Source organism: Urocitellus parryii, chromosome 2 (genome assembly GCF_045843805.1).
Source record: "Urocitellus parryii isolate mUroPar1 chromosome 2, mUroPar1.hap1, whole genome shotgun sequence".
Classification (NCBI taxonomy): domain Eukaryota; kingdom Metazoa; phylum Chordata; class Mammalia; order Rodentia; family Sciuridae; genus Urocitellus; species Urocitellus parryii.
Window position 1 is genome coordinate 95,192,272 of NC_135532.1, and position 27,056 is coordinate 95,219,327.

The 27,056-nt window shown below is 41.6% G+C and overlaps 1 protein-coding gene across 1 annotated transcript in view; it reads left to right on the plus strand.

Annotated features, from left to right (window-relative positions):
- Col6a5 (collagen type VI alpha 5 chain) overlaps positions 1 to 27,056 on the plus strand; it is a 158,252-nt gene that overhangs the window by 67,059 nt on the left and 64,137 nt on the right. Inside the window, exons 5-20 of the mRNA XM_026383975.2 lie at positions 3,476 to 4,036; positions 6,762 to 7,316; positions 9,756 to 10,331; positions 13,078 to 13,653; positions 15,288 to 15,628; positions 15,719 to 15,800; positions 18,085 to 18,227; positions 18,798 to 18,890; positions 20,508 to 20,561; positions 22,374 to 22,445; positions 22,786 to 22,812; positions 22,925 to 22,969; positions 23,055 to 23,108; positions 24,967 to 25,029; positions 25,666 to 25,731; positions 26,134 to 26,187. Of these exons, the coding sequence (XP_026239760.2) occupies positions 3,476 to 4,036; positions 6,762 to 7,316; positions 9,756 to 10,331; positions 13,078 to 13,653; positions 15,288 to 15,628; positions 15,719 to 15,800; positions 18,085 to 18,227; positions 18,798 to 18,890; positions 20,508 to 20,561; positions 22,374 to 22,445; positions 22,786 to 22,812; positions 22,925 to 22,969; positions 23,055 to 23,108; positions 24,967 to 25,029; positions 25,666 to 25,731; positions 26,134 to 26,187 (3,362 nt within the window). The remainder of the gene's footprint in view (positions 1 to 3,475; positions 4,037 to 6,761; positions 7,317 to 9,755; positions 10,332 to 13,077; positions 13,654 to 15,287; positions 15,629 to 15,718; positions 15,801 to 18,084; positions 18,228 to 18,797; positions 18,891 to 20,507; positions 20,562 to 22,373; positions 22,446 to 22,785; positions 22,813 to 22,924; positions 22,970 to 23,054; positions 23,109 to 24,966; positions 25,030 to 25,665; positions 25,732 to 26,133; positions 26,188 to 27,056) is intronic.

Sequence of the window (27,056 nt, forward strand, 5' to 3'; positions counted from 1 at the left end):
ATCCCCAGCCCTATTTTTTATTTTATTTAGAGACAGGGTCTCACTGAGTTGCTTAGTGCCTCGCTTTTGCTGAAACTGGCTTTGAACGAGTGGTCCTCCTGTCTTAGCCTCCTGAGCCATTGGGATTACAGGCATGTGTTTAGTCTCTTCTCTCTCCCCACTCACTCCGCTCATGCATGCACAGACCCATATAAACACAGTTGTAAAAATTATATATCTGTGCTCCAACAGAACATTCTGGGATGATGCAAATGTTCTCTAGGTGCACTGTCCAATAAGGCAGCTGCCAGCCACTTGTGGTTTTGGAGCACTTGAAACGTGATGGAGGAACTGAATTTTGTAAATGTAATTTGATTTTGATTTATTAGCCATGTTCAGGGTCTGTTATACTGGACAGTGCAAACACACACAGTTTGGTGGCTTGTATCAGTTACAATCACTTTTGGGTATGACTAAGAAATAAATCAGAGTAAAAGTAATTGAAATAGGATAAAATTACTTTCACTGCTTTACAAATAAGTCTAGAAATCGACAGATGAGTGGCCATGGTACACCTCAGTGTTAGGGACCCTTTCTCTTCCTGTGATTTTTTTTTTTTCCTGTGTGTGACCTTTATTCCAAGGATTGTAGTCCAAGACAACAGCTGCAGGCATCATGTTCAGCGGACAAGTACAGAAAAGAGGAGGAAAAGTGAGATGCCCTCCTCCCCACCATTCTTCAAGGATATTTCCAGAATTACACACACATTTCTGCTTCTGTCCCCTGCACCAGAAGTTGATTATATGCCACACTTAGTTGTAATAATGGGACCTGGGCAATATAGTGTTTATTTGGAGTAGTTGAGTATCTAAGTAAAAATATGGAGAGTCAGTTAGCATAGAGAGAATGGCTATTGGTGGTAACCAGTATTTTCTGCCTTACCTGCTGTCTTTTGGTCTCAGGGATTGAACCCAGGGGGACTTTCACCGAACCACATCCCCAGCCTGTTTTATATTTTATTTTGTGACAGGGTCTTGCTAAATTGCTTAGGGCCTTGCTAAGTTGCGAAGGCTGGCTTTGTACTTTTGATCCTCCTGCCTCAGCCTCTTGAGCGGCTAGGATTACAGGCATGCCTGGCCCCATTTTTTAAATCAAATTTACATCAAGAACTTTTGTCTATTTCCTTAAATATTATTTTGCAATATACTTTTTAGGTTGGCGATAATATTCTGTTATATGGATTTACCATAATTTGTGCAGCATATCTGAAATTGTGGGGTATATGGGACAGTGACAATGTTTTGCTCTTGTAAAAACTCTTGTACCTATATTTTTATGCACAACCACAATTACTTCTCCACATTTTGATCTTTTTTAAAATTTTTTTCTTTCATCATTCTAGCCAAGGACATCCTAGTTAAGATGCTTTGTGAATCTGCTGTAGTTTACTGAGCTCTTTCCAAAGGTGTATGCCAAGAGAGACTTGATAAGACTGAGCATATCTAATTCTGAGATATCTCCTGCCTTCACGCATTTTCTCTACAGATAAACTGTTTTTAAATAATTAAAAGTAGTATTTGGCAGCACTCGCATGGAAAGGAATTGCCATCTTCAAAGGCACAGGGGAGTGTGAATTTCCAGACACTTCTGGCTCAAGTGGCAAGCAAAGAAGATTCTAGCAACTCAGGAACAGCCCTCCCACAGACATAGTGTTTGCTAATGAGAGTCAAAGCAGTAGGTGCCAGCGTGCCCAAAAGTGACAAGAGATTTCAGGGGATGTAGGCAAAGCACCAACAATATCTGCTATAAACTTATCAGCCTGCTAAGGAGCTTGTTGATAATTTAGTGGTCTAAGCCTCATGCTAAACCTAATGAATCCATCTCTGAGGGTGGAGTTTGAGCACGTGTGTGTGTGTGTGTGTGTGTGTGTGTGTGTGTCTCACTTGGGTTGAACCCAGGTGCACTTTATCACTGAGCCACATCCCCAGACCTTCTCCTTTATTCTTTAAAAATTTTGAAACAAGGTCTCTAAATTGCTCAGGCTGGCTGTGATCTTGCTATCTTATTGCCTTAGACTCTGGAGTTGCTGGGATTACAGGAGTGTGATACTGCAGTCAGTTGGGCAGCTGTATTTTCATAAGCTCCCTAACAAACTCATGCTAGGGAGTTAAAAACAAAACAAAACAAAAACCTCCCTACCTGGTCCAGAAATTTGCTAAGGTCCAGAAAGTGATGGCCAGTTTTCCAGTTTTAGGGTGATCAAATTGCAGAAAAACAACCTTATCTGACTTAGTCACTGCTTTATCCACTACATTTGGCACATTGAGGATATTCAACTGGTTAAATAGAATTTATTAAACCAAAGGGACACTCATATTAACCAAACTCAGGATTCTGATGTATTAAGAAAAGAATGGCGATTTTCTTTATAATATCAAGAATGATCAGTGCCAAGGAGACTAGACATTCATGTCCTAGAAATGGAACATACTCTCCCTATAGACATGCAAAGTTTGAAGCTAAATTGTAATAAAACAAAAAACGGTTGGGGGTTGTGTAATCTGAATAAGAGAGTTTTCTGATTGAAATGTTTAATGGAATCTACATGGACAGCTATCTTGATTTCAAAATCAAATATATACATTGATAACTTTCTGTATCTAGAGCCCTATCTGTATATGTGATTGTACAGGTGAGGCCTTGAACCAAAGGACTTATTCTTCTTTAGTCCAATCAAAATGTGTAATGACGGAAATGTTCCATATCTGCCATTCGATATGGTAGCCACTAGCTTGCATGGAGCTGTTAAGAGTTTGCACGTGCAACAAGGAGCTGACTTTGAATTTTATTTAATTTTAATTAGTTTAAATTTACAAAATTTTAAGAGCAGCATGAAAAGTTTAATATGGTTAAAACAGATGAAGAATTGCTGGGAATAGGGTCAGAGAGAAAGGTAACAAGCAAAATAAAGCCAATTTTAAAATTCTGAATTCTAAATACACTGATAAATCATTTAAGTAGAAAAATAATATGATCTTATTCAGCTTTAAACATATTGTTTATGGTAGCTCTGAGAAGAGGAGATTATTGGGGAAGTAAGAATACAAGCTCCTCAATCCCATGCCATTTCTCAAAAACTGATAACAGCAAAAGTATCTAATGGGGCAGGTGTCAATATGAGAAAAACTATTTAACTTAGAGCCCAGAGGTTTGGGAACCTGGTCCTTACTCTTTAATTTGTGACCTGAGGTAAACAACCATGCCTTGCTTTGTTTCAATTTTCTCCCAAGATGGTTGTACATTTCAATGGAAAAAAAAATGGACATAAAGAGTCCAATGAAAGGTACAGGCTTTTGGCTAAGGCAAAGAAGCCTTGTTCTAATGGGAATAGCCTCATGTTTCTCCAAAATTGTAAGGTTCTCTTGCAAGTTCCTTCCAGGTTCTTTATCATCAGCAGAAAATGCTCTGTTCACTTTTCATTTTTTTTTCCCTTCAGGCTGTGTGGATACAAAGGAGGCTGATATCTATTTCCTCATTGATGGCTCCGGCAGCATCCAGGTGAATCAGTTTGAGCAAATCAAGACCTTCATGTCGTCAGTGATAGACATGTTTAGCATTGGCCCAAACAAAGTCCGAGTTGGAGTCGTGCAGTATGCAGGGAAGAACAGGGAGGAATTTCCCATCTCTCGCTATCAGAACAACATTGACTTAAAAAAGGCTGTTTTTAACATCAATCAGCTCCGAGGTGGCACTCGGACTGGAAAAGCTCTAGATTTCATACGGCCAATAATAAAGGAGGGAAAGAAGGACAGGACAAGTGAAGTGCCCTGTTTCCTGATCGTGCTGACTGATGGGAAATCTGAGGACAGTGTTGTGCAACCTGCTGAGAGACTAAGGGCTGAACAGGTCATCATTCATGCAATTGGCATTGGAGAGGCTAATAAAACACAGCTGCTGCAAATTGCTGGGGTAAAAGAAAGGGTCAACTTTGGACAGAACTTTGATGCCTTAAAAAGCATAAAAAATCAAGTTGTTCGCCGCATCTGCACTGAAAAGGGTAAGCAAAACAAAGATAAAAGGCTCCATTTTCCACATATCATCAGTTGCTTCAAGTAGGTGAATGGCCAGGCTGAGTGGAGGTGCCACGTGATTAGTTGTCTGGCTCACAGTTTGCTAACTTCCTTTATCACCAAGGAGGGATTCAGTTCCTCATTTTAAACCAATTGCCAAGACATGGAGAATCCCTCTAGAGAGAGCTGCTCTGAAGCTATCTTGCAGGCAGTAGGCTTGAAAGAGACTCTATTGTACGTGTGAATTGCGTGTGCATGTGTGTGCTCATGAGCATGCACGGATGCACGGATGCACGGATGCATGGATGCACGGATGCATGGATGCACGGATGCCCGCATGCGAATACAATGGAAAGAGACTAGGCTTTGTAGATTAGGGTTCAACTCTGTTCTGAAGCATCCTTATCTATAAAATATAGATAACATCTACATTCAGAGAATCATATGGGTCAAGCATCATACATGCCAATCATTAATTTCATATTATGGGTACACATCTAGTACATATGCAAATGCTGTTCATTTTTGTTTATGATAGAAACACATCTTGGTGTGGTGAGTGGAGAGTAGGAACACCAAGGAACCTAAACACGAGAGGTACAAAATGCTAGCAAGTCTTAGGCGCAGGTGGAGAGAGGCACAGGTATCAGCAGGGACAGATCAAGCTGCTCTAACAAAAAGACTTCAAACTAAAGTTTGGACTGCAAAGTCAAACAGGCTACTATACCCCAAATGCAGCTCCCTCTTTAGCAAAACTGAAATTCCGGTTCTGGAGCCCACGATGCTCAATCATTTTAGTGGCAAGACCCAGAAGTGGCCAGCTCGATGTTGCTCTTATCTTTTGGCCCAAACTTAGTCACAGGGCCATGTCTAGTTTCAAGGAAGGCTGGGAAAGATAGTCTTTAGCTGGGCAGCCATCTGCCTGGCTGAGATTTGACTAACACAGAAGAAAGGGAAAATAATAGGGAACAAAATTGTCCCCAAATTGAGAAATAAGGAGGTAGATCCTGTGAATACCAAATCTCATGTTGAAGGCTTTTCCTTTGCCCATGTCACATGGAAGAGTATCATCTGCACCTCACCACAGTGGACCTTTGCCAAGGTCACAGACATCTCAGAGACCTTCCCACTGAGTGTTTTCAAGATGGCTAGAGGGCAGCTTGGGTCTTGAGTGTCAATCCTCCTGGTGGATCTAAGTGTTGGCTTTATATCGGTCATTGAAAAATAATTATCTTTTCATTTTCTCATATATGGTGAGAAAATGAAAAGATAATTATGATGCTAAGTGTTTATTTTCAACATTCCATGAATGTTGAGAGAAAGTCTGCTAAGAGGATGGCAGAGATTACAAATGGACAGGTGCACAGGCAAAAGGGATAAGACCATGGAGATCCCTGCTAACGACAATGTAAAATATGTGTAGCATGTGTTATGGCGAAATTACAATAAATCACCAAGTCAGTCTTGGAGCAGGAGATGGAAACTTTATTCACTAGCTGGTGGGAGGGGCAGGCTGCAAGTCTGCACTTCTCGACCCCTCCCAGTGATTGGAGCAAATCTTTTAAAGCATGTTGGTACAGTAATCATTAATGGCTGTTGCTATGATTCAAAACCACAAACAAAAATCATGAGATATAAAATCATAAGCAGAAGGGGAAGTGGGTCAAAATGACCCTTGTTGAGTATGAGTTAAAGAATGGTTACTATATAGGCAATGACCAAAAGGTTTGTCAAGACAAACCTTAACATTCTATGTGATTAGGGAACATTGCACAAGTACATTGTATAAGAATTGCCATTTTGTGTGCTAAGCAACTGTTGGTGGGTACAGAGGCAGGTTGTTCCCATGAGAGAAGCGTTTCTTACATGACATGGAGTCTCAGGGTAAAATGGAATCTGTTTGGTCATTGCCTATATAGCTTGGCCAGTAACATATGGATTAATAATGTTTTCTCAATACTTTATAGGAATTGGTCTTAGATGTGTGTATATGTACATATACATATTTTTATATATGCATGTATATGCACATATACAGATTTCCAATCAATAAGTTATCAACAAATTTCATGCATAAAGGAACAGTCTATGGTGAATAGGTATGTGCTTACCTTAGCACTTATTATCCCTACTAAAAACTTTTCACTCCAATTTTTAATGTTGACTTGCATTGAATTTCTGATTCAGGGTTCTAGTCTGCAGTATTTATCAAATTGCTTAAAATTATCCCAGAAAATGATGTTATTATATATTACTTGTTGTTGTGTTTTCCAAAAAATTACATAAAACCCTGGAGTAGTTAGTCCTGTGATTGCTGGGACTTGATTACTTTGGCTCTGATTCTTTATTATTGATCACTATTGGATCCCTTAATACAGGATCTGAGGTTTGGTATTTTATACTCCCTAAGAATTTTGAATGAATGAGTTATGAATAAATGGATTATGAATAAAGGAGTGATGTATGTGTGAATGAATGAACATGTACTTTGGAAGTTGCATTTCTTTTATAAAACTCCTTGGATGTTCTCCCATGAATTTCTGATTCAGGGTTCTAGTCTGCAGTATTCTACTAAAGATGCAAATAAGAGTCTCAAAACACAACAGCAGTTGCTTGAGTTAAATTTCACTGTTTTCCATTAGTGCCTTATTACTGTGGTACTGTTGTTACCTATGCTGAGAACCATGCCGATTTCTGGTCTTTCCTATGCAGGATGTGAAGACATGAAGGCTGATGTCATGTTTCTGGTGGATAGTTCTGGAAGTATAGGAACTACAAATTTTGATACAATGAAAAACTTCATGAAAAACCTGTTGGCTAAGATCCAAATTGGTGCAGACAAAACCCAAATTGGTGTCGTTCAGTTCAGTGGTCATAATCAGGAAGAGTTCCCACTGAATAAGTACTTTACACAAAAAGAAATCTCTGCCGCTATAGACAGAATGTCTCTCATCGGTGAAAACACTCTGACTGGCAATGCACTCACCTTTGTAGATCAATACTTCACCCTCCCCAAGGGGGCCCGTCCTCACGTCAGGAAGTTCCTCATCCTCATCACAGATGGAGAAGCACAGGATGATGTGAGAGGTCCTGCGATTGCTCTCAGGAACACAGGGGTGATCATTTTCTCTGTGGGGGTATTTGGTGCCAACAGGACTCAACTGGAGGAGATCAGTGGGGACGGCAGCCTCGTTTTCCACGTGGAGAACTTCGATCATCTAAAGGCAATAGAAAGTAAACTCATCTTCCGTGTGTGCGCTCTGCATGGTAAGTGACCCTGTGATCCTTCGTGACTCAAGGATGTGAGCAGTTGACTATATAGTGGATACAGTGTCATATTCTGGACTTGACCCCTACCTGGACTGGGGCTAAGTTTTGGTTTTATCAAAATGATATTAAAATACCCATCACCTTCCCTTAGCATGATATTCTCCAGCTCCAACCATTTACCAGCAAATGTCATAATTTCATTCTTCTTTAAGGCTGAATAATATTCCATTGTGTATACACACCACAGTTTCTTTATCCATTCATCTGTTGAAGGGCACTTAGGTGGGTTCCATAGCTTAGCTGTTGTGAGTTGAGCTGCTACGAACACTGATGTGGCTGCATCACTATAGTATGCTGATTTTAAGCCCTTTGGGTATAAACTGAGGAGTGGAATAGCTGGGTCAGATGATTCCATTCCAAGTTTTCTGAGGTATCTCCATACTGCTTTCCATAGTGGTTGCAGCCAAAATAAAACCTCTTTTCTTTATAACTTAAAAAAAAAATCACCTCCGTGGATATTCCAGTTTAACAACTTAGCAACTAGTTTGGCTCCAAGAGTCTTGCTTTTGGTGACTTCAGATATATTACAAGAAATTACAAGAATTCTTCTTCCAAGAATTTTACACTAAAATTGCAACTCTTTAATATCTACATACCTGGATTTTTCCAGAGCCAAATTCTGTTTCCAAATGATTTCTTAGAATTGTTCCTTGGCTGTCTATAATCACTGTTAAGCAGAAAATAATTAGAAACACAAATCCGTCTTTCTTTTAGTTATATTAAACCCAGTATCTTAAGCAGTGTTGCTACACACATACACACACTCACACACACACACACACAAGACTTTTATATTTTAAAGATACAGTATACATTTCATTACTTCACATTACTCTAAACTTCTATTAATTGAGTATTTTATATTTACTTGTTCACATGCTACTCCTTTGGAAAAATTTAATTGTGATTCCCCCCGCCCCCGAAATGTTTGGAGCCATTGTTTTTAACTCACAAGTCGGGATGCTTTTCAAATTGTATTGAGTCATCATTAGTTTGAAAGTATCAATTTTAATGCCTCTTGAATGAGAACTTGCTGTGAATTCACACAGAGACTGAAAACACCTTTGCTCTTAAATCTATCAACCGCCTATTATCTGTTTTGGATACAACTAAAGAGAATAAAGCAAAGTGTTAGGAAGCTTGTTGTGTTGTTCCCCTGGCAACATAAAGACATCTGTTGGACTTCATTCTTCAAAATTATGTGTGTGTGTTTTTTTTTTTCCCAGAAAGTTAACAAATAAAATATCTCATAATAGACTCTGGGTTTAAAGTGATAGCTCTAAGGCTTCTTTGGTAACAGCTTAATTGTTGTTTTTTTTTTCTTCTCCTAAGTGTGGCAGCAATTCCCAAACTCTTGGTAATGTAGACAGCTGTATCCAAAGGCCATGGCCTTGACTTTGAAACCTTCAGGGTTCTTGCTGGCATTTCTTCGTCTTGACAAATGTCATGATTGTGGAGACCCTGTCTATAGCATAAGGCAAAATTTCTGCCTATTCATCATCTATAAGATGGACTTGTAAATATTTATTAAGTCGTGGCTAGTCACCAAATCTCAGTGACCACTGCCTCAGGTTTTTACCGTTATCACCTGAGCGCCTTCACATTGTGTGAGACTTTATTGCCAGCAATAGGGATTGGAGGCAAGACAGGCAGGTGGAAAGTAGAAAAACAACCTTTGGAAGCATGTGCTTATGTTATTAAGGGAAGGAGATGAGAGGGTGAGAGTCTGTATATTGAATACTCGATGGGAGGGGTTGCTTGGCTTGTCATGTGGAGGAGAGTTGGGGAGTAGGGAGGAGGGCTTGGGAGCCTTAGCTCTTCCTTTACTTAGGGCCACTTCCTGAGTGCTAATTTAGGAGGTCAGTCGAAGGAGCCAAATAACCAGGGAGAAGCATGAGGTACATGGGAAGTCTTGTCCCTTGGAAGCTCAGAAGACATCTCGAGCTGAGAGAGCAGGATGAAAACCCCATCTTATACGATGAGCTCCCGAACTCTTGAAAGTAGCAGGCCAGTTTGGCAATCCTCAGTCTATCTCACCATGACGTTGGCACTCAGCTAGTTTCTGGCTGTGACTTTCAGTTGCAAGCCTGACATCTCCTGATGGCAGAGCAGAGTGGTGTGGCCTAAGAATTGCCAACTGTGGAGTCACATAGGTAAGGGCTCAAATGTCCTTGGAATCACGATCCAGGCAAGTGGCCCTTCTCTGACCCTTGTTTTTTTTTTTTTTTTTTTTTTGTAAAATGGCAACGACCACCCCTAAGGACGAAGTGAGATGGAGTATTTGGTGCATAGTAGGCTCATGGCAAAGGTTAGATTGCTTCCTTCTCGGTGATCCGTGCAGTCTTAATCCCCTCTTCTTCGTCTTCTTTTTTTCAGATTGTAAAAGGATTGAACTGTTAGATGTTGTGTTTGTGCTGGATCATTCAGGTAGCATCAGTCCCGAGCAGCAGGAAAGCATGATTAACCTCACCGTCCATTTGGTGAAGAAAGCAGAGGTTGGCAGGGACAGAGTTCAATTTGGAGCCCTCAGATACTCTGACAGTCCTGAGATTCTTTTCTTCCTTAACACCTACTCAAGCAGTTCAGCCATCATCGAGAACCTGAGGAGGCGCCGGGACACTTTCGGGAGTACCTACACGGCCAAGGCTCTGGAGCACTCCAACATCCTCTTTAAGGAAGAACACGGCAGCCGCATCAAGCAAAACGTGAGGCAGATGCTGATTATCATCACTGATGGGGTGTCCCACGATCGGGATAAGCTCAGTGAGGCTGCGCTGAAATTAAGAAACAAAGGCGTCACCATCTTTGCGGTGGGTGTGGGACAGGCCAACCAAGATGAACTTGAGACTATGGCAGGGAATAAAAATAATACCATCCATGTAGAGAATTTCGACAAACTGAAAGATATTTATCTGCCTGTACAAGAAAATGTGTGCGGTGAAGCAGGAGAGGGTAAGTTGTTGTTATTAAAGCTTCTCAGGAGGTCGCAACCAAAGTTCAAACGAAAACACAAATCCTATACTTTTATAATTCTTGCCTTGCTGGTACCTGGGTATCACGGGATGACCATTTCTCTACTTGGGCTACAAGTTTTCTCGTCTCTAAAAGAAATGAGTTGTTTGAGCAAGATCCCAGAGTTTCCCTCCCACCCCAGCGTGCGTCGAAGGGATGATACAAGAAAGATTCAGAGACATTCCTTGCTCTCTTTGCACCCTGTTGCTTTTCTTAGCCAGAAAGGTGACCCACCTCTTAGGGTCGTGGTCGCCTTACCCCCTTTAATGACTACTTGGTGCAGCCCTATTGCTTACCAGTCTCGATGCAACCATCGGTGGTCAGTTTTAGGCCAGATCCAAGTAGAGCGTTTCATGATTTAAACAGACAGACTTTTGTCTTCAAAGAGCCAAGGCCTTCTGAATGGTATCATAAGCATTCTGCGGGCCGTAAGAGGTTTTCATGGTCTGGTGTTCTTTTCTGGATAAGGATCACTAATGCAGAGGGAGGGATGGGGGAGTTGAATGTGGGGTAGTGGAGACTGTTGCTAGGAGCAGGGGGGAAGGGGACTAAGCTGATCACATGAGCTACTACTGGACTGGGTGTACTACGCTTGTCACATTCCAGTGAGGGAAAGGTGAGACTTGCCACCTGGTCTCAAAAGCAATAGAAATTGACAAGTCATTAGGGAGGGCTGCTATGCCTCTGAACGCACGTGTGTATGTTGACCCAGACCCCAAAACGAGGCTAATGAGTCAACCAACCTAATTTTCTTTTTTCTTCCTCCCTCCTCCTTCCCCTCTCCATCTCCTTCCCCTTTCTACCAACACAAGTCAGGCTCCTAAGACTGATGTTAACCCACTCCCATCTCTGTAACCAGTCCCACCCCAGACAAACATCCCCTAAATCTTGCTTTGGGTCCCTGTTTTCTTTGCTGAGTGAAGCTGTGTAACTATCACAGTGTCACCTTATTTAAATAAGAAATACATTCATCTTGTTGGTTTCAGATATTAAGTGAAGGTATCATCTTTATCTAAGAGAGGTATGGTCCCCCCCCACCACCCCCCAAAGCAGAAGGACTGTCTCAGTTCTTCCTCTTCTTTCTGGTCTGTAGACTCCCACCCTGAAACCTGGTCTCCTCTCCATTTCTCCTGCCACTGTGCAGTCCAATCTCAACACTGAAGATCTTTTTTTTATACACACTGGACTGTGTCAATCCTCTGCCTACAGCTTTTTTTTTTTTTTTGGAAGCTTCTCTCTGCCATTGGGGTAATTTCCAAACTCCTAGGCTTCATCTAATCCCTACCACCTCTTCAACCTCATTGATGACCTCTCCCTTCTTCACAGCCTACCTTGTTGTTCTGAAATTTCATCTTTGCAAACATTATTTGATCCACCACGAGCACCAGGCACATCACTTCATTTGCTATGTCTATTTTATCAAGTTTTAGCCTTTGTTTGGTAATTTCCTGGCTGAATGTCTGACCCCATGTTCTCACTGCACCTTCCAACCCTTGCAACTTCTTTGTGTTTGCACTTAATACATACTTTTTGCTATTTGATTATCTATATCTGTTGTAAGACCAAGAGTTCCCTGGGCAGGCTTGGTTTCTTGTTTATGGTCGGGTCTCGCCAAACCTGGTACATCTCTAAAACTGTGGTCTTGTGGGAGCTGCTTCATTCTCATCTCGCATGCTTACATTTTGGAGGCAGAGGGTGAGATGGAATTTGGGATCCAAGATGTTTCTTAGGGATACAGATCTGCGAAATAAGTGGGGGAAAGCAAGATGGACAGAAGAAATGAAACGGTGACACACACTCAACAAAGCTTTAAACCTAGCGGATGGCTCAGGAGTGAGTATTGCTCATGAGAGTTGTCCAGCATCAGACCAAAACATCTGGGAATCCCCTTTGCCCTTAGTCCCCAGATGTGGGCTTCCTGGGAAGCCCATGACCTTTGGCATAGTATCTTTCTGTGGTGAGGCAGACCCTGAAGGAGCGGAGAGCTAAAGGCTTTTTCTGCCACAGGAAGATCTATCTTCCTTGAAGGTCTCTCTGGGAAGCCCATCTGCGCCTACTACACTGCCATCACAAGGAGTTGTATGACAGTGGGCAACCCATGGTCTCAGTTGCCATTAGTGATGATTGCAATGCTGCACCTACCCTAGACATTGAGTTTGTTTAGAATCAAGTGTAGAAAGTCTTTCTTTGGTTTGTTGAAGAGACTTCTAGCCTTTTCTCTCTCTCTTTTTTTTTAGTTGTGGATGGACACACTACCTTTAATTAATTAATTAAATAATTAATTAATTAATTAATTTCATGTGGTGCTGAGGATGGAACCCAGTGCCTCACACATGCCAGGCAAGCGCTCTACCACGGAGCCACAACTCCAGCCCCTTGTCATTATCCCTTAATGAATCTATTCGATCTATGCCAGCTTCCTACTTTCTTTCTGAGTAGCCTGCAGTCTTTTCCAATGAATCATGCAAATAATTACAACTCGTGAAACTGCTGCTATTATTACCCTTTCTGCTATTTGTCCTTCTCTATGAAGGCCAATAAGTGATTCTGCTGCTAACTTATCTCAATTTATTTATCTCATTGTGAAGCAATGTAAGTGGTTGGTAAAGCAATTGAAATAATAGAATAAAGAAAAAAAATTAGAATGATTCATGTGGGAAATGATTTATTCTTTTCCTTATTGCAGTCTGTAAACTTCAGGAAGCTGATGTGATTTTCCTCTGTGATGGCTCTAACATGGTGTCTGATGCGGAGTTTGTTACCATGACAACTTTCTTGTCAGACTTAATTGACAATTTTGATACTCAGTCTCAAAGAATGAAAGTTGGGATGGCTCAATATGGGAGCCGCTATCAGGAAATAATTGAGTTGGGAAACACTCTGACCAAAGCCCAGTGGAAATCGCGAATTCAGGCTGTCTCCAAGAGCAACGGGCAGTCTCGAATTGACTTTGCCCTTCAACACGTGAGCTCAATGTTTCATCCATCTTTTGGTGGGAGAAGAAATGCCGGTGTCCCTCAAACTTTAGTTGTTATCACATCTGGGTCTCCCCGCTACAATGTGGTAGATGCAGTAAAAACCCTGAAAGACCTTGGAATCTGCATCCTGGTTTTGGGCATAGGAGATGTTCGCAAGGATCAGCTTCTGCCAATAACGGGCAATTCTGAAAAGATAATCACGTTTCGAGACTTTGATAGATTAAAGAATGTGGATGTGAAAAAAAGAATGGTCCGAGAAATCTGCCAGAGCTGCGGGAAAACCAGTAAGTGTTCTTTGTCCAGTTTTATTCAATTGTAGTTTCCCATTTCTCCACTTCCCAAGGGATTGACAAAGGCCCGCTCTAGTAGAACATATATTTGGAACAATGTGCAGTGAGAAGAGAGCTCTTCTCTGCTTCCAGAAGTGTGTGTTCAGTTGGCCTCCCTCAGAGACAAGGAGAGGCTGCAGAGGCTGAAAGGACCCAGTCTGTGTCCTCTGGTCAGCCCTGTCCTCTCAATGTAACCTGCTGTTTATGCTTTTCTTTCTCAACACCTGGCTCTCAATCTCTTATTTCTACTTTCTCCATTTCCATCTCCCTATTTTAACTTTGTCAAACTATCTTGTGAGGGACTGTGTGTGTGTGTGCATGCCTGTGCACGTGTGTATACATCTATGCACATGCATACAGTGTATTCTTTTAATGATGATGTCTATATCATTATAACATAGTAAAGATTTAAATTGTCCTAAGAAGTTGTTTAATCCAGGGGTCACAAATATAAATGCTGCAAAGGCCAGGTGGGTAATGTATGTGAGTCAAGGGGGCAGAGTGTGAGGACAATGAAATGGAGAGCAAGGTTCTAATGGGGTTGTCACTCTTCGGTTGCAGCTGACAGCAGCCTTGGGGGACTCAGGTTCTGTCAATTTGGAGATTGGGAGGACTGCATGTCAGGAAACATTCCACATCTTGTGAAATCTGCACAACTTGCAGGAATTCCTCGGAGTATTTGTTTCTAGGCTTGTTGTGATGGAAGCATCCTTCAAAAAATGTGTCATTTTTTTTTCTAGTGCCTCAGATCTTTTACATCCCATTCAAGTGCTCAAGTGGAGACAAATGAGAGAGGTAGAAAGAGCCCTGGACCTGGAACCAGAAAGCCAGAATTCTAATTTAGGGCAGGAATAATAACCTCCATAAATTGCTGTCCCCTCATCTGGAAAATGAGCAACTAGACAGTATCAGAGGTGACCAGATGGCCACTTGCACATCATGCAGTTTGCTTCTTCTGTCCACACGTGACAACTTATTAAATTAATCTACAGCATTAACAAAGTGGAAATTTTATATTTAAAAAAATGTGGATTTCAGATTCCTCTTTGAAAAATCAGAAGATTAAACAAGAATAGGCCCCATTTTCCTCGAGGCTCCTCTCAGCTGGAGCTGAACACTGAGCAGATGTAGGGGTGGGTTCTTGCTCTCCAGATCATTGTCTTCATGTTCTGCTCACTGGACTCATCTGCATTATCCACCTAGCCTTTGCAACCATTTGCATTTGTGACCTCTGGAAACTAAGATCTCTAGAAGAGTTCAAGTATTTATTATGTTTGATTACATGGATTAGAATATATTATCATTAAAGAATTAAAATGCACACACACACCCAAAACCACTGTGAATGAGACTACACTGTGTTTGAACTTCTAATAGCTACAGGAATGCGTGATATTTGAAAGGGGACAGAGGAGAGAGACACTTGTGTTATGTGTTAGTAGAGCAACGAATGTCTTTCTTCTTGAACACTTTTTGGGTAATAGAGACCCTCTAGACTCCAACTCTGAAGCATGACAGCATTTCCTTTTCCCTACCCGTCGTTATCTCTATCCACTCATTAATCTAGTCTTGTTTCCTTTCATCTCCAGATTGCTTTGTGGACATAGTGGTCGGGTTCGACATTTCCACTCACCTGCAGGGGCAGACTTTGTTCCAGGGCCACCCCCGGCTGGAATCATACCTCCCAAACATCTTAGAGGACATCACCTCCATCAGGGGGGTGAGCTGTGGGGCAGGTGCAGAGGCGCAGGTGAGCCTGGCTTTTAAGGTGAACAGTGACCAAGAATCCCCTGCTGAATTCCAAATCTACCAGAAAGCAATATTTGACAGCTTACGCCAAGTCACCGTCAGGGGGCCCACTCATCTGAATGCACAGTTCTTACAGTCGCTGTGGGATACGTTTTGGGATACATCTGCATCCCGGGGCCAGGTATGTGTGTTTCATTCTATCTCCCATTCCTTCCCCAGTTCTATCTCTAGCTTTCACATCATCCCATTCTTTGCTTTCCTCTTTCTCTAGGTGCTGCTCATCTTTTCGGATGGTCTCCAGGGAGAGAGCACAATGTTGCTTGAAAACGAATCGGACAGGCTCAGAGAAGCAGGTATCGAGTTGAAAATTTATTTATTTATTTATTTTTAATTTTTTTTTGCTGATAAGCAATTGTTTTATTTATTTATTTATTTATTTTTATTGTTGGTTGTTCAAAACATTACATAGTTCTTGATATATCATGTTTCACACTTTGATTCAAGTGAGTTATGAACTCCCATTTTTACCCCATATACAGATTGCAGAATCACATCAGTTACACTTCCATTGATTTACATATTGACATACTCAAGTCTGTTGTATTCTGCTGCCTTTCCTATCCTCTACTATCCCCCCTCCCCTCCCCTCCCCTCCCCTCTTCTCTCTCTACCCCCTCTACTGTAATTCATTCCTCCCCCTTGTATTATTTTTCCCTTTCCCCTCACTTCCTCTTGTATGTAATTTTGTATAACCCTGAGGGTCTGAGTTGAAAATTTAAACAATGAATATGCGGAGCAAGTCTCTGTCCTCATTAGGGTGCTCTAGATTTTGGGATATGTCTGGCCATTTGCAGCAGATTCTGTTGGGTCCTTGTCCAAAGGATCTTCCCTGCACTCCTCCCTCAAATGCTGCACAATGCTATGGCCAAGTGCTTACATCTGTGACCTACCAGAGCGTGTCCTTGACCGACCCTGAATTGTGTATGGACATATTGGGATGAGGGAGAGATTATATCATGCCCCATCTTGGTAAGTGGGGCCATCAATGATATAGGGATACAAAAGACCAGCACCCTAACCTCAAATGAATCAACTTCGGTACAATTCATATTCTGGAATTCCTCATGAATCAGGCCAAGGGCAAGACTTTGCTGAGATGTATCCCTGCTTACACCTTCCCCTTCTTCTTTTCTCTCTTATTAACTATGCTTGCCTCTCAGATTAACCCCTCTCAGATTCTGCTTCTAGAAAGCCTGACCTGAGACACCTCCTGTTGTTTCTGATTGTCCTTCTGGAAGATAGCAGCTCAGACTTCTTACTCTATACATTGTGTCCATGTCATGGTTCTGGATGGAACTGGAATCTAGGTGCAGAAGTTGAGAGGACTATGCAGTGAAGTGGAGATGCCACTCATTGTCAAATGGGAAGCATCATTTGAGAATTCTTGGTAGAGCCCCAAATTGTCTTCTGGGACTCAGCTGGCACAGACAACCTCCCTAGAGGCCACAGAATTTGGGAACTTTATTTCTGGGGTGTGTTACCTTCTCTGTTCTGATCCCTTCAACACCTTCTCACTGTTCTTGGAATATGTATACACTTCCTTAATATGGCCCTGAGACTCTGCAGATGCCAGCCTCTTCCCCCACCCAATCTTAACTCATTCCTCACACTCAGGGTTCCAGGCACAGAGAACATTTCCTCCCCCTCCTCCAAGGTACTTCACAGCTTCATTCCTCCTAATCTTATGTAGAGCTCTGTCCAACTCCCCTCCTCTCCAGTTCTTTCCATCTTCCATCTTTGGTTCTTTTCTCTTGACCAATTTCCATTCATCCTTTAGAATTAGCCTAAGCATCTGTTTCTCCAAGAACCTTCCATGACCCTCCAAGACTGAAGAGTTTCCCCTCAAGGCTTTCAGAGCACCCTGGCACTCCTTCTCAGAGCACTTATCTCTGGAGCGGCTCTCTGATTCTTGTCCATCTCCTGTTCATGAACTCCAATGGGAAGGGGTATTCCTGACCTACTCATCTTGCATCCTTGATTCAATGACCAGTACATAACAGGCTCCTAAGAAATAAATATTTGCTTAAGAACAGTTAGAGTAAATGAACTATTGGATGCCTTAATAAGTGAGTGAATGAGTGCATGAACTGTACGTGATCAGAAGTTCAGCTGAGACTGGAATCACCCTGGGCTTCCTTACGCTCTCAGGAGTGCTTGGAAGTGGAGATAACTTGAGAACTGTCATTAACTTACATACAGGAAATTTCAGAAAAACCCTCTGAAGATGAACAATACCCCTTTTTAAAAAATCACCTTTGAATGCCCAAGAGTTGCATCTAAATTGGTGGTGAGATGTCGATCACAATGTTTTTTTTTTTTCCATTAGTATTTGTCAATAGATTTGTAAATAGTTTCTTTTGAATTCTTTTTCTCAGGGACATTTCTTGCTAAAGTCAGAGACCACAGTCTGATGTATATTCAGAAATGCAGACAAATCTGCTGTTGGCTTCTTCCTATGTTGGAAGTCCGGCTTCCTCTTATGATCCCCACCACCCCTTTGGATAATGTTCACTGAGTGGAAATTCTGTTTTCATGTACAACTCTTTGATTTTTATATCTGCTGTTTTTACCAAATAGGACTTGATGGTCTGCTGGTGGTGTCCCTTAACGCAACTGCTCATGATGAGTTTTCCAGCTTTGAATTTGGAAAAGGATTTGATTATAGGACTCACTTGACCATTGGAATGATGGAACTGGGCAGCATGCTCTCACAGTACCTGGTGAGTTGTCGAAAAATCCAGTTATTCTAAATGCCATGAGAACTAAATTGAAATTTGCTATTTCCAAAAAGACTACTTTTGCTTGGCCCAGTAAATGAATCACATGGTCAATAAAAACGTGTGAAAGACCAGAACATCATGTTTTATAGTTTGCATATCATTTCATTCTTTGTTATTTCACTAAATGAATGCCTAGGGAACTGAGGACCAACCAACCCCTAATCAAATTAAAAAGCTCCCAACAGTTCATGCTGTAGAAATTCCTGTTTTAGGATATTGTTAACTTGGAGCCAAAAGTCTTGGGCAAACTTAGCCTGTGGTCATCTGTGTACTCTGTGCCCGTTCAATAATAGAGATCATTTCCTTTGGAGAGGGGATGTTGCCAATGACGTTGTTAGCCTGGTGCCCTCTCTGCCGTATTAAGTTCAAGAGCAGCTCTTATTCTCTGAAACCCCTCATTCAAAGGCAGGAGGTAGGCTTGTAGGTGGTGGATTGATTTGGGTGAATATGATTCTTAGGTAACAAAATTCCTGATGATTGTTGCACACCTGCTTATTTGTTCCTTTCCAGGGAAACATTGCAGAGAGGGCTTGCTGCTGTGAATTTTGCAAATGTCCAGGGGTTCCAGGACCTCATGGGAGCAGAGGACTACAAGGCTTTAAGGTACTATTCAGTTGGGATACTCTTATTTCCAGTGTCCCTTGCTTTGGTGTGGGTGAGACTGAGACTGAGTGGTTGAATTTGTGACCTCCCCTACATACTAATGTAATTGCTTTGGGCATTTCATGTGACTTTTTTTTTTTTGTAGGAGCCAGTTCAAGGACTCATTTTTGATAATGCTGCTAAGAATGATTCCCCCTTCTCTCAGACATTCTTAGTGATGTTGCTTGTTGGTTCTGCGATTTACACTTTTGTATTTGCTATTGACAGCCTGAAAGGTATTAAAAATAGTGGAGAGAGTTGTGCTTTATCAGCAACAGAACAAAACTGAACTGCAAAAAATCAGAGCATTGTAGATGAATAGGCCTTTAAAGCAACAAATTATGAAAGATCAATCACACAACAACAGAATATAAATATATCATGGCATTTTCAATGAAATACTCTATAATACCCAATGCAAATGAATGAACTACAGCTACACACAAGAACGTGAATAAATTTGACCAACTTAGTAATGATCGAAAGAAGCAAAACATAGAAGAATACATATGGTCTGTATTAAAAATGGTATGATATCATTTATAAAAGTTTGAAAACAGAAGAAACTAAATATAGTATCTAGGGATGAATATTTAAGTGGTGAAATATTTGAAAAAGGCAAGGAAATATCCAACACACCAGGAGTGTACCCCTGGGGTGGAGTGAGGGGAGAGTGGCAGAATCCAGTAGATTGTGATGGGAGAGGGCACTAGGCCGGGGACTGGTAATGTTCTAATCCTCAACCTTGGTGATGAACTGCACACTCTTTACATAGGATAATTGTAAAAATCATTGTATAAAGTTCATCTTATAATAATTAAGTTGAATTTTTATATTTTATTCATTTTATGTTCATTTTCAAATGTATTTTCGACATCACTATAAAAAGGACTTTAAAAAAAAGAGATCAATGATAATATTTGCTCATGATTTCTGCATTATCCATCCTTGTGGGAAGATCCTTTATATGGAATCTCTCTACTCTATTGTGATGTTTTGTTTAGCAAGGTCTCCTCTCTCGGGTCAATAGAAGACTTATATTCTAGGAGCACAGCCTCCCTAGTAGACTGAGCAAAAGGTGGGGATCTGTATTAGAGGCGGGGAAGCCAAACCTCAAATGAATCTTTGCCACAAATAACCTATGAGGCTAAGGGAGGGATCACGGCAATGTGAATATGTACAACCACAGTGTTGGAAGTGCTTGTTCTAATCTGAGCTCTCAAAAAAGCAGGGGAAAATAAGATGATCCCTTTGGACATGTTATTGATTTGCCTGTTAAAAAATTATGGCAGTCACAGATGTCCTCCCTGCAAATCCCTCAGACATGGGAATGGCCTTGTGACCCCTATTGGCAAGGAGGTTTCCAAGGGTCACCCTCCTGCTGGCAATAGGAGGGTCCACTGTCTGCAAAGGGGCTTCAGAGATGAGTGCAAGGACAGAAACCAGCTCCAGACCCTGGCAGCCACGTCTGCAAACTCAAATCACGTTGAAGGGAGGATCTTGCTTAGAATGCCCAAGAACTTCACAAGTTTGAATTCATGGGGAATGTCTAAATTTCACTTTTCTCTTCCCTCCCAGGGGTTTTCAGGTCTGAAAGGCAGCAGAGGACACAGAGGAGAAGATGGAGACCCTGTAAGTTTTTGAGACTTCTCCTCCTGCCACCTGCACATATCCTCTTTTCCATGAAAAGCTTTATGTTCATACAGAAAGGTAGATTGTTGGGGTTTTATTTAACTTTTTAATTGCATTTTTAGGGAAAGGCTTGTTTTCCTAAATCTAAGATCGGGGACAGAGAGGGAATGGGTTCACAGACATGTAGATTGGCCTGTGTTTCAATCAATGGTCGGAAGCTGGGCTTCTTCCTCTCTACCCTAAGCAGGATGCAGCAGGTTATCTGCTGCGGAGTTCTCTTTAGACCTGAAATCTAGAGCTTATTAGTATGTGGCCTTCAGCCAGAGCTGGAGCATATGTCCCTCCAAGAAAAGGAAGTGGGCCAGGCAAGGTGTGGCTTCATGGTCAAATGCTATAGAGGTCTGTGAACCTCAGTATTGGACAGTACAACCAGAACTCTCACTTTGTTCCTAAACCAAAGTATGAGTGGAATTTGGAGGAACCAAGAGCCCTGGCTCTATTTGGGATAGGGAAAGCTCCGAAAGCATTGTGATTAGATCTCCATCCCTTTAGAGTCAAGGCCAGCTCCTCGACTGGGCAGCAAGTTTATAATGTTTAAAAGGTCAGACTCTGGAATGAGACCTAGCTGTGAAACCTTGAACAAGATACTTAACTTCTTGAGTCTTGTTCTCATTGTAAACATGTTATGAATTCCTCTAGGACTCTAATGCTGACCCATACTTACAAAATAACCATCAAGGGGAGTACTCTCGTCTCTCACCTTATACCTAAAGGGCTCTTAGAGACCACCAAGCCACTCGGGGGCACTTTGAGTATGGGAAATAGTGTGACCCATTTGCCTGGCTGAGAGCCCAAAGCTGGCTTAAAGCCCAGGCAATGGGAAGTTATAAGACTTAGGGAGCTCTCAGCAACCTGTGGCCGTGAGCAAGACTTGGGGGGCTTTTACAGGGAATAATCCTCAGAATAAAGAAAGCAAAGCAGGGAAAAGGAAAATCACTTGTCACCTCTCTTATCGGGAAGGGAAGAATTAGTTCACTGCTAAACAATTATTCTTCTGTTGCAAACTAAGAGTAACTGTTATGTACCCAGACCCGAGCCAGCCATAAGAGACACAAAGTGAAAGGGCTGGGGGCAGGGGGCTTGCCCTCAAGGAGCATGCAGTTGTCCTTCTCTTGAAATTTATTTTACTCTGGCATTTATCATATTTTAATATTTCTTGGGAGAAGCAGGGTTAGTGGTGGACATGCACATCTTTGACCTAGAGAGCTCTTTCCCTTTTGACAGGTCTGACTTTGGGCATCTTTAACCTGGTGACTCTGCCCACCAGGACTGGCTCTTCTGCCTCTGTGCTCTCATCCTTGCCATAGTGTCACTTTCTGTGCACAGTTTCCGCTCAGCTCTGGTCTCCTGGACTTGCTTCTCTGTGTCATCCGTGTTGACTTTCCCAGTACAGCATTAGGGAACTAGGCAAGAGGTCAGGGCCAGCATCTTACTGGAGTCCTAGGAATGTGGCTAGAAAGTGAAGTTACTTCCAAACCTTTGGCTGCACTGTCTGATGAGGGAGTGAAGTGGCTGAGCTCATTCTGCACCTATTTGTGACCTTGAATCTGTGAGGAAGCTCTGAAGACTGACAGGGAAAATAAGTGAATCTAGAGGGAAAAGGGTAGATTTAAATGAACAAGTTTCAGGAGGAATTGCTTTGCCTAAAACTTGGCATGCTCGTGGACTCTGGCTCGACACTCTGAAAGCAAATTGCTAGCAGCTTCTATTAAAAGTGTCACTTTGAATATCTGTTCGGATTCCTTTTCTTAGGGAAGACGAGGAGACACTGGACCCCAAGGAGACAGAGGAATTGCAGGATGTCCGGGGATACGGGGTCAAAAGGTAAAGTTCTGCTGGAAATGCTATTTTCATTCCCTGTAACACCCTCTTCCTCTCTCCTGCATTCCTACACTCCCTCATTTTCTATCTTCCCTTCCTTTTCCCTTTCTCCAGTTACACCTATTGGTTTCCTTGTTAGCAGATTATAATTCTATACTTAATAATCTCAAGGATACTTGAGCATTAGTTAAATTCCATCTATAACCCCTTTGCAGATATATAGCCAGAGTGACTAAAGAGTTACATAGTCTCTCTCCTTAGCAAGGCAGCTCCTTCCTGCTACAGTCTATAAATCTGCACTTTGTCCTAGATACATTAGTGATGGATATTTATTCTTTTGTAGGGAGCCAAAGGATTTTCTGGATATAAGGTATCATAATTTCTTCTCAGTCAAGTTTGATTTCCTAAAGGGATGAGTTTCCCAATAAGTGCATGGCAGAGATCCCCCCTTTACCTGACTGCTGTTCATCCTTGTCTGTCAGGGAGAACATGGAGAAGATGGGATTGATGGGCTTGATGGGGAAGAGGTAAGCCATTTTTCTTCACATTATCATAGCACCATCATGAAGTTGACACTTTTTTAAAAAAAGGATTTTTTTTTTCTTCTTTTAGGGCTTTCATGGGCTTCCTGGAGGAAAAGGAGAAAAGGGTGATCCAGGATCTCAGGTAACACTTTTGTGTTCATCAAAGAAGAAGCATTTGGTGACAGAGATAGTCGTAATTGTGGTGTGTCACTCACTGTTGGGATAATATTAACAGCTGACTCAACAGCAGAATGAAAGCCTATTACCTAGGAATAGATGCTGTATTTTTGTTTGGGGTAAGTGTGTTAACTATGTGATATTAAAAAGTTTTCAGCTAGAAGAATTCAAAGCATGTTAGGTCCTTCTATGGGCATGTTTTTCAGAAGTCTGAAGATGAATGCTTTTGTCCATTGATAGCATCTGTGTTCTCTTTATGGCCTCAGAGAGGAAAAAAAAGAGCAAGAGAAAGTTATTTTGCTGGCCTTGGTAGAGCAAATCACAGTGGAACATTTTTTTAAATTTTAAATTCATTTCAACATCCATTAATGTATGCCTACTTGATTCTAGGCAACTCTATTTTTTATGTTCTTATTCATTTATTTATCAAATAGTTTTGAGCACCTGTCATATGCCAGACACTGAGTTATGTGCTAAAAAATCAGAGGTGAACCACACAGTCCTTGTCCTCAAGGATCCCACAATGTAGCAGGGAGACAGATATATCATTAGGATGTGACTGTGGTCACATTGCAGGCAGCTGGGTAAGAGTCCAGAGAAGAGCACCTAACTCTGCCTCAGGGTGGGGGGTATCCAGGAGTCTTCTTAGAGGAAAGGTTCCCGGAGTTGAATATGAACAGCAATTAGCAAGGCCAAGATGTGGAGGAAAAGCTCTCCAGGTGAAGGAACAGCACGGGCAAAGACAAGTGGCTTGGGGGCGCTGCATGTTGTCTTTTTTTGGGGAGGGAGCATTAGAGAATAGGCAGGAGACAAGGTTCAGGAGGTGGAAGGAAGAGATCAGGATGTCACCACTGAGCCACGTGGAGGAGTTTGGCTTTTATCCATTAGGCAATGATGAGCCGTTGAAAGATTTTTGAGCAGAAGTATCATGATTAAATTTGCATTTTAGAAATATTACTTGACAGTGTAGAAGTTGTGTTGGAGATGACTTGGATGCAAGGAAGGATGAGAGGTGTATCTATAGTAATGGAGATGAGGAGGGACAAAGCCTTCAAGTGAAGCAATGGCATAAGAATGTCTGTATATAGGACAGTAAGAACATAGCAGGGTACAGGCTGGGGTGCAGCAAGCAGGGCACCCTGGAGGGGAAAGGAGGCACTCACTGTCAGGGTTAGGCAAAGGGAGTTCCCCCCTAAATTTTGTACCCTAGGAGCCTCTCTTGGCTTACCCTAGTCCTGGCTCTGGGACATAAGATATCCAGGTCAAGGTGACCAGAGGAGCAGGACATGGGGAGTTGGTTTAAATGCCTGCAAGGATCCTGGCTTGGGCAAGTTTAGTTGGGAACAATTAGTTTCAGGTGAAAACAGAAAATCCCTGTAGAAGTTTTCAGTGGGAAATTTGATTATAGATGTCAGAAGTTGCTAGATGGACTAGATGTCCAGTACAGTAGCCACCAGCCATATGGGATTAAATTTAAATTAATTAAAATTAAAAATTCCACTTACCACTTTTCAGGTGTTCAATAGTGACTACCATAATGAACAGTGCAGATACAGAACATTTCCTGCACTGCAGAGAGTCTTTAGTCCAATGCTAGTCCTCTAGATGCTTTTAACAACTAATATCCTGACCATAAGCTTAAAAATGAACTTGAGAAACCTACAGGAACCTGGCTGAGATAGAAGAACATGGAGCATTGTATATGGCAGATTACCCTCCCCACCACACCACACACTGCTTGACATTTAACATCATTATAAATGTCTCCTACAAGCTAACACAGAAGCTGGTTTTATTTTATTTTATTTTATTTTATTTTTCAGGGCAGCCCAGGTTCCAGAGGTCTGCCTGGGGGAGATGGAGAGAAGGGCTTCCCAGGGGATCCTGTAAGTTCCTAAAGTCCAGTGGCTTCTGAATTGTTCACTTCCTCCCCAGTTCCATCTCTTTTCCCTTTGTGTCTCCTGCTAACCTATAGGCAAATGCTTGTCTTAGGAGTGGGGTGGTAGGTGTTGACTGAGGCTTCTTTGGGAAAAATTCGTCCTTGACTGATCTGGTCTGATTATTTGAAAGATTCAGAACTAGAAACTACATTTCTATCTTAGGAATCCTTTTGATACGTTAAGACTTTCAGTTTCCTTTGGAGAGATGTTTCCATAGTGTTGTGTGTTGGACTACTAATCTTGCTGACCTGTAGTCTCCCTATTTGTAGATTCCATTATAGGAGAATCTTATTATGCTTTTGAGGGAATGGTCTAAGAATGTTTGGACTAGGGTATCAGAGAGACTGCCATTACAGGGGAAATCACTATATAGTAAGGACTCTTATGATTCTTCATTTATCACTACGTTTCCTTCAAACTGGGGAAATGTTGTTTGCATACTTTAAAAAAAATCCTAAGTTTCAAATTGGAGAATTTTCTCACACTTCTTGTCCCTTAACCTTAGTAGTTTAACAGCATACCATTTGGGGTGAGGAAGCTGATATTTTTGGATTCTAAATTACTTTTAAAATCTTCTTCTAGGGTAATCCAGGCCGAAACAGTAACATCAAAGGAAGAAAGGGCTCCAAAGGAGAACAAGGAAGACAAGTAATTGGATCTATTTTACATATATGAGTTGATTAATTTCATTATTGAGCTAAGCAAAAAATTAGTAAAATGCATAACCCTTCTGTAATTGAACACACATATCTATGTTTAAAGGGGCCTTATTTTGTTAAAATAAGTCATATTCATGGCAGGTTACATTTTTACGGGAAAATATATTAAGTTTCTGGCAAGTGATGTCATTTGGGAAAACTTGGAGTGGCAGGGTATGTTCCTGTACGTTCTTCCTTAATGACTATCTAACCAGCAGCATTAATATACAGAATGATTCTAGCATGACACTTTCATTTTGCTGTTTTAATAATATTTGATGATTATTGCTGATACCTCTAAATACTCAGAATCTTTTGCCTTATGATCTTGGGGGAATGATTGTGTTTTTAGGGTACAACTGGGCAGAAGGGTGCACAAGGAAGTCCTAGTTCCAGAGGAAGCCGGGTAAGTGTTTCTGCAGATACTTATTTTCCCTCCTATCCTTTGGAAGTTCCATAGAGGCTTTCAGGTTATTTGTTGCTACAGAGTCATCTGATTCCAGGGACCATACATTTGCAGAGGTTCTAACTCTTGGCACTGTTGACATTTGGAGCCAGACAATGCTTTGTGGGGGCCCTAGACATTGGGAGTGTTTTGCAATATTCCTGATCTCTACCCACTGCATGTCAGTAGCACCACCCCAAACCCCTCTCTATTTGTGACATCCAGAAATCACTTCAGATATTGTCATATGTCTGTGGAGATATTGTGGTGGGTGGGAATGGGAGTCAAAAATCTCCCCAGATGAGAAACACTGTGATAGAGTCCGCCTTTCCCTTTCCACCTTCCAGATGCTTTTGAATATCTTTGAAGAGAGTTGATCACTTGAGCATAAATGCCCTTCCCCTAGTATCTGAGCATCTGTGAGCTAGGTCAGAATAGTGTGAATTTGGGAGATTACATACTTTCTCTTTACATGTTGCCAATGGAAAAGAGGAATCACAAATAAATTCTTCTTGAATGGACCAAAACACTGGTGATTAGGGTCAACTCAGGGGCCACTTCAATGTCCTAGGGTAACTTGATAGCATCCATATGATATCAAGCCTATCGCAGCAAAAACAGGGGTGTTAGATTTCCTGATATTTGAAAAGAACAACCAAGAAATCACCTTTCCCGCTATGAACTACTAAAGTTAGGGATGATATTTGTAATGTCAGAAACTCCTCGGTCTCGTGCTCAGTGTGGACATCATGAAAAGAGAATAATGGGCAAAGTTCTTGGTTTTGGCAGAGTCTTGTGCAAGAGGGAACTGAACGTATTTGGCTTTCTTT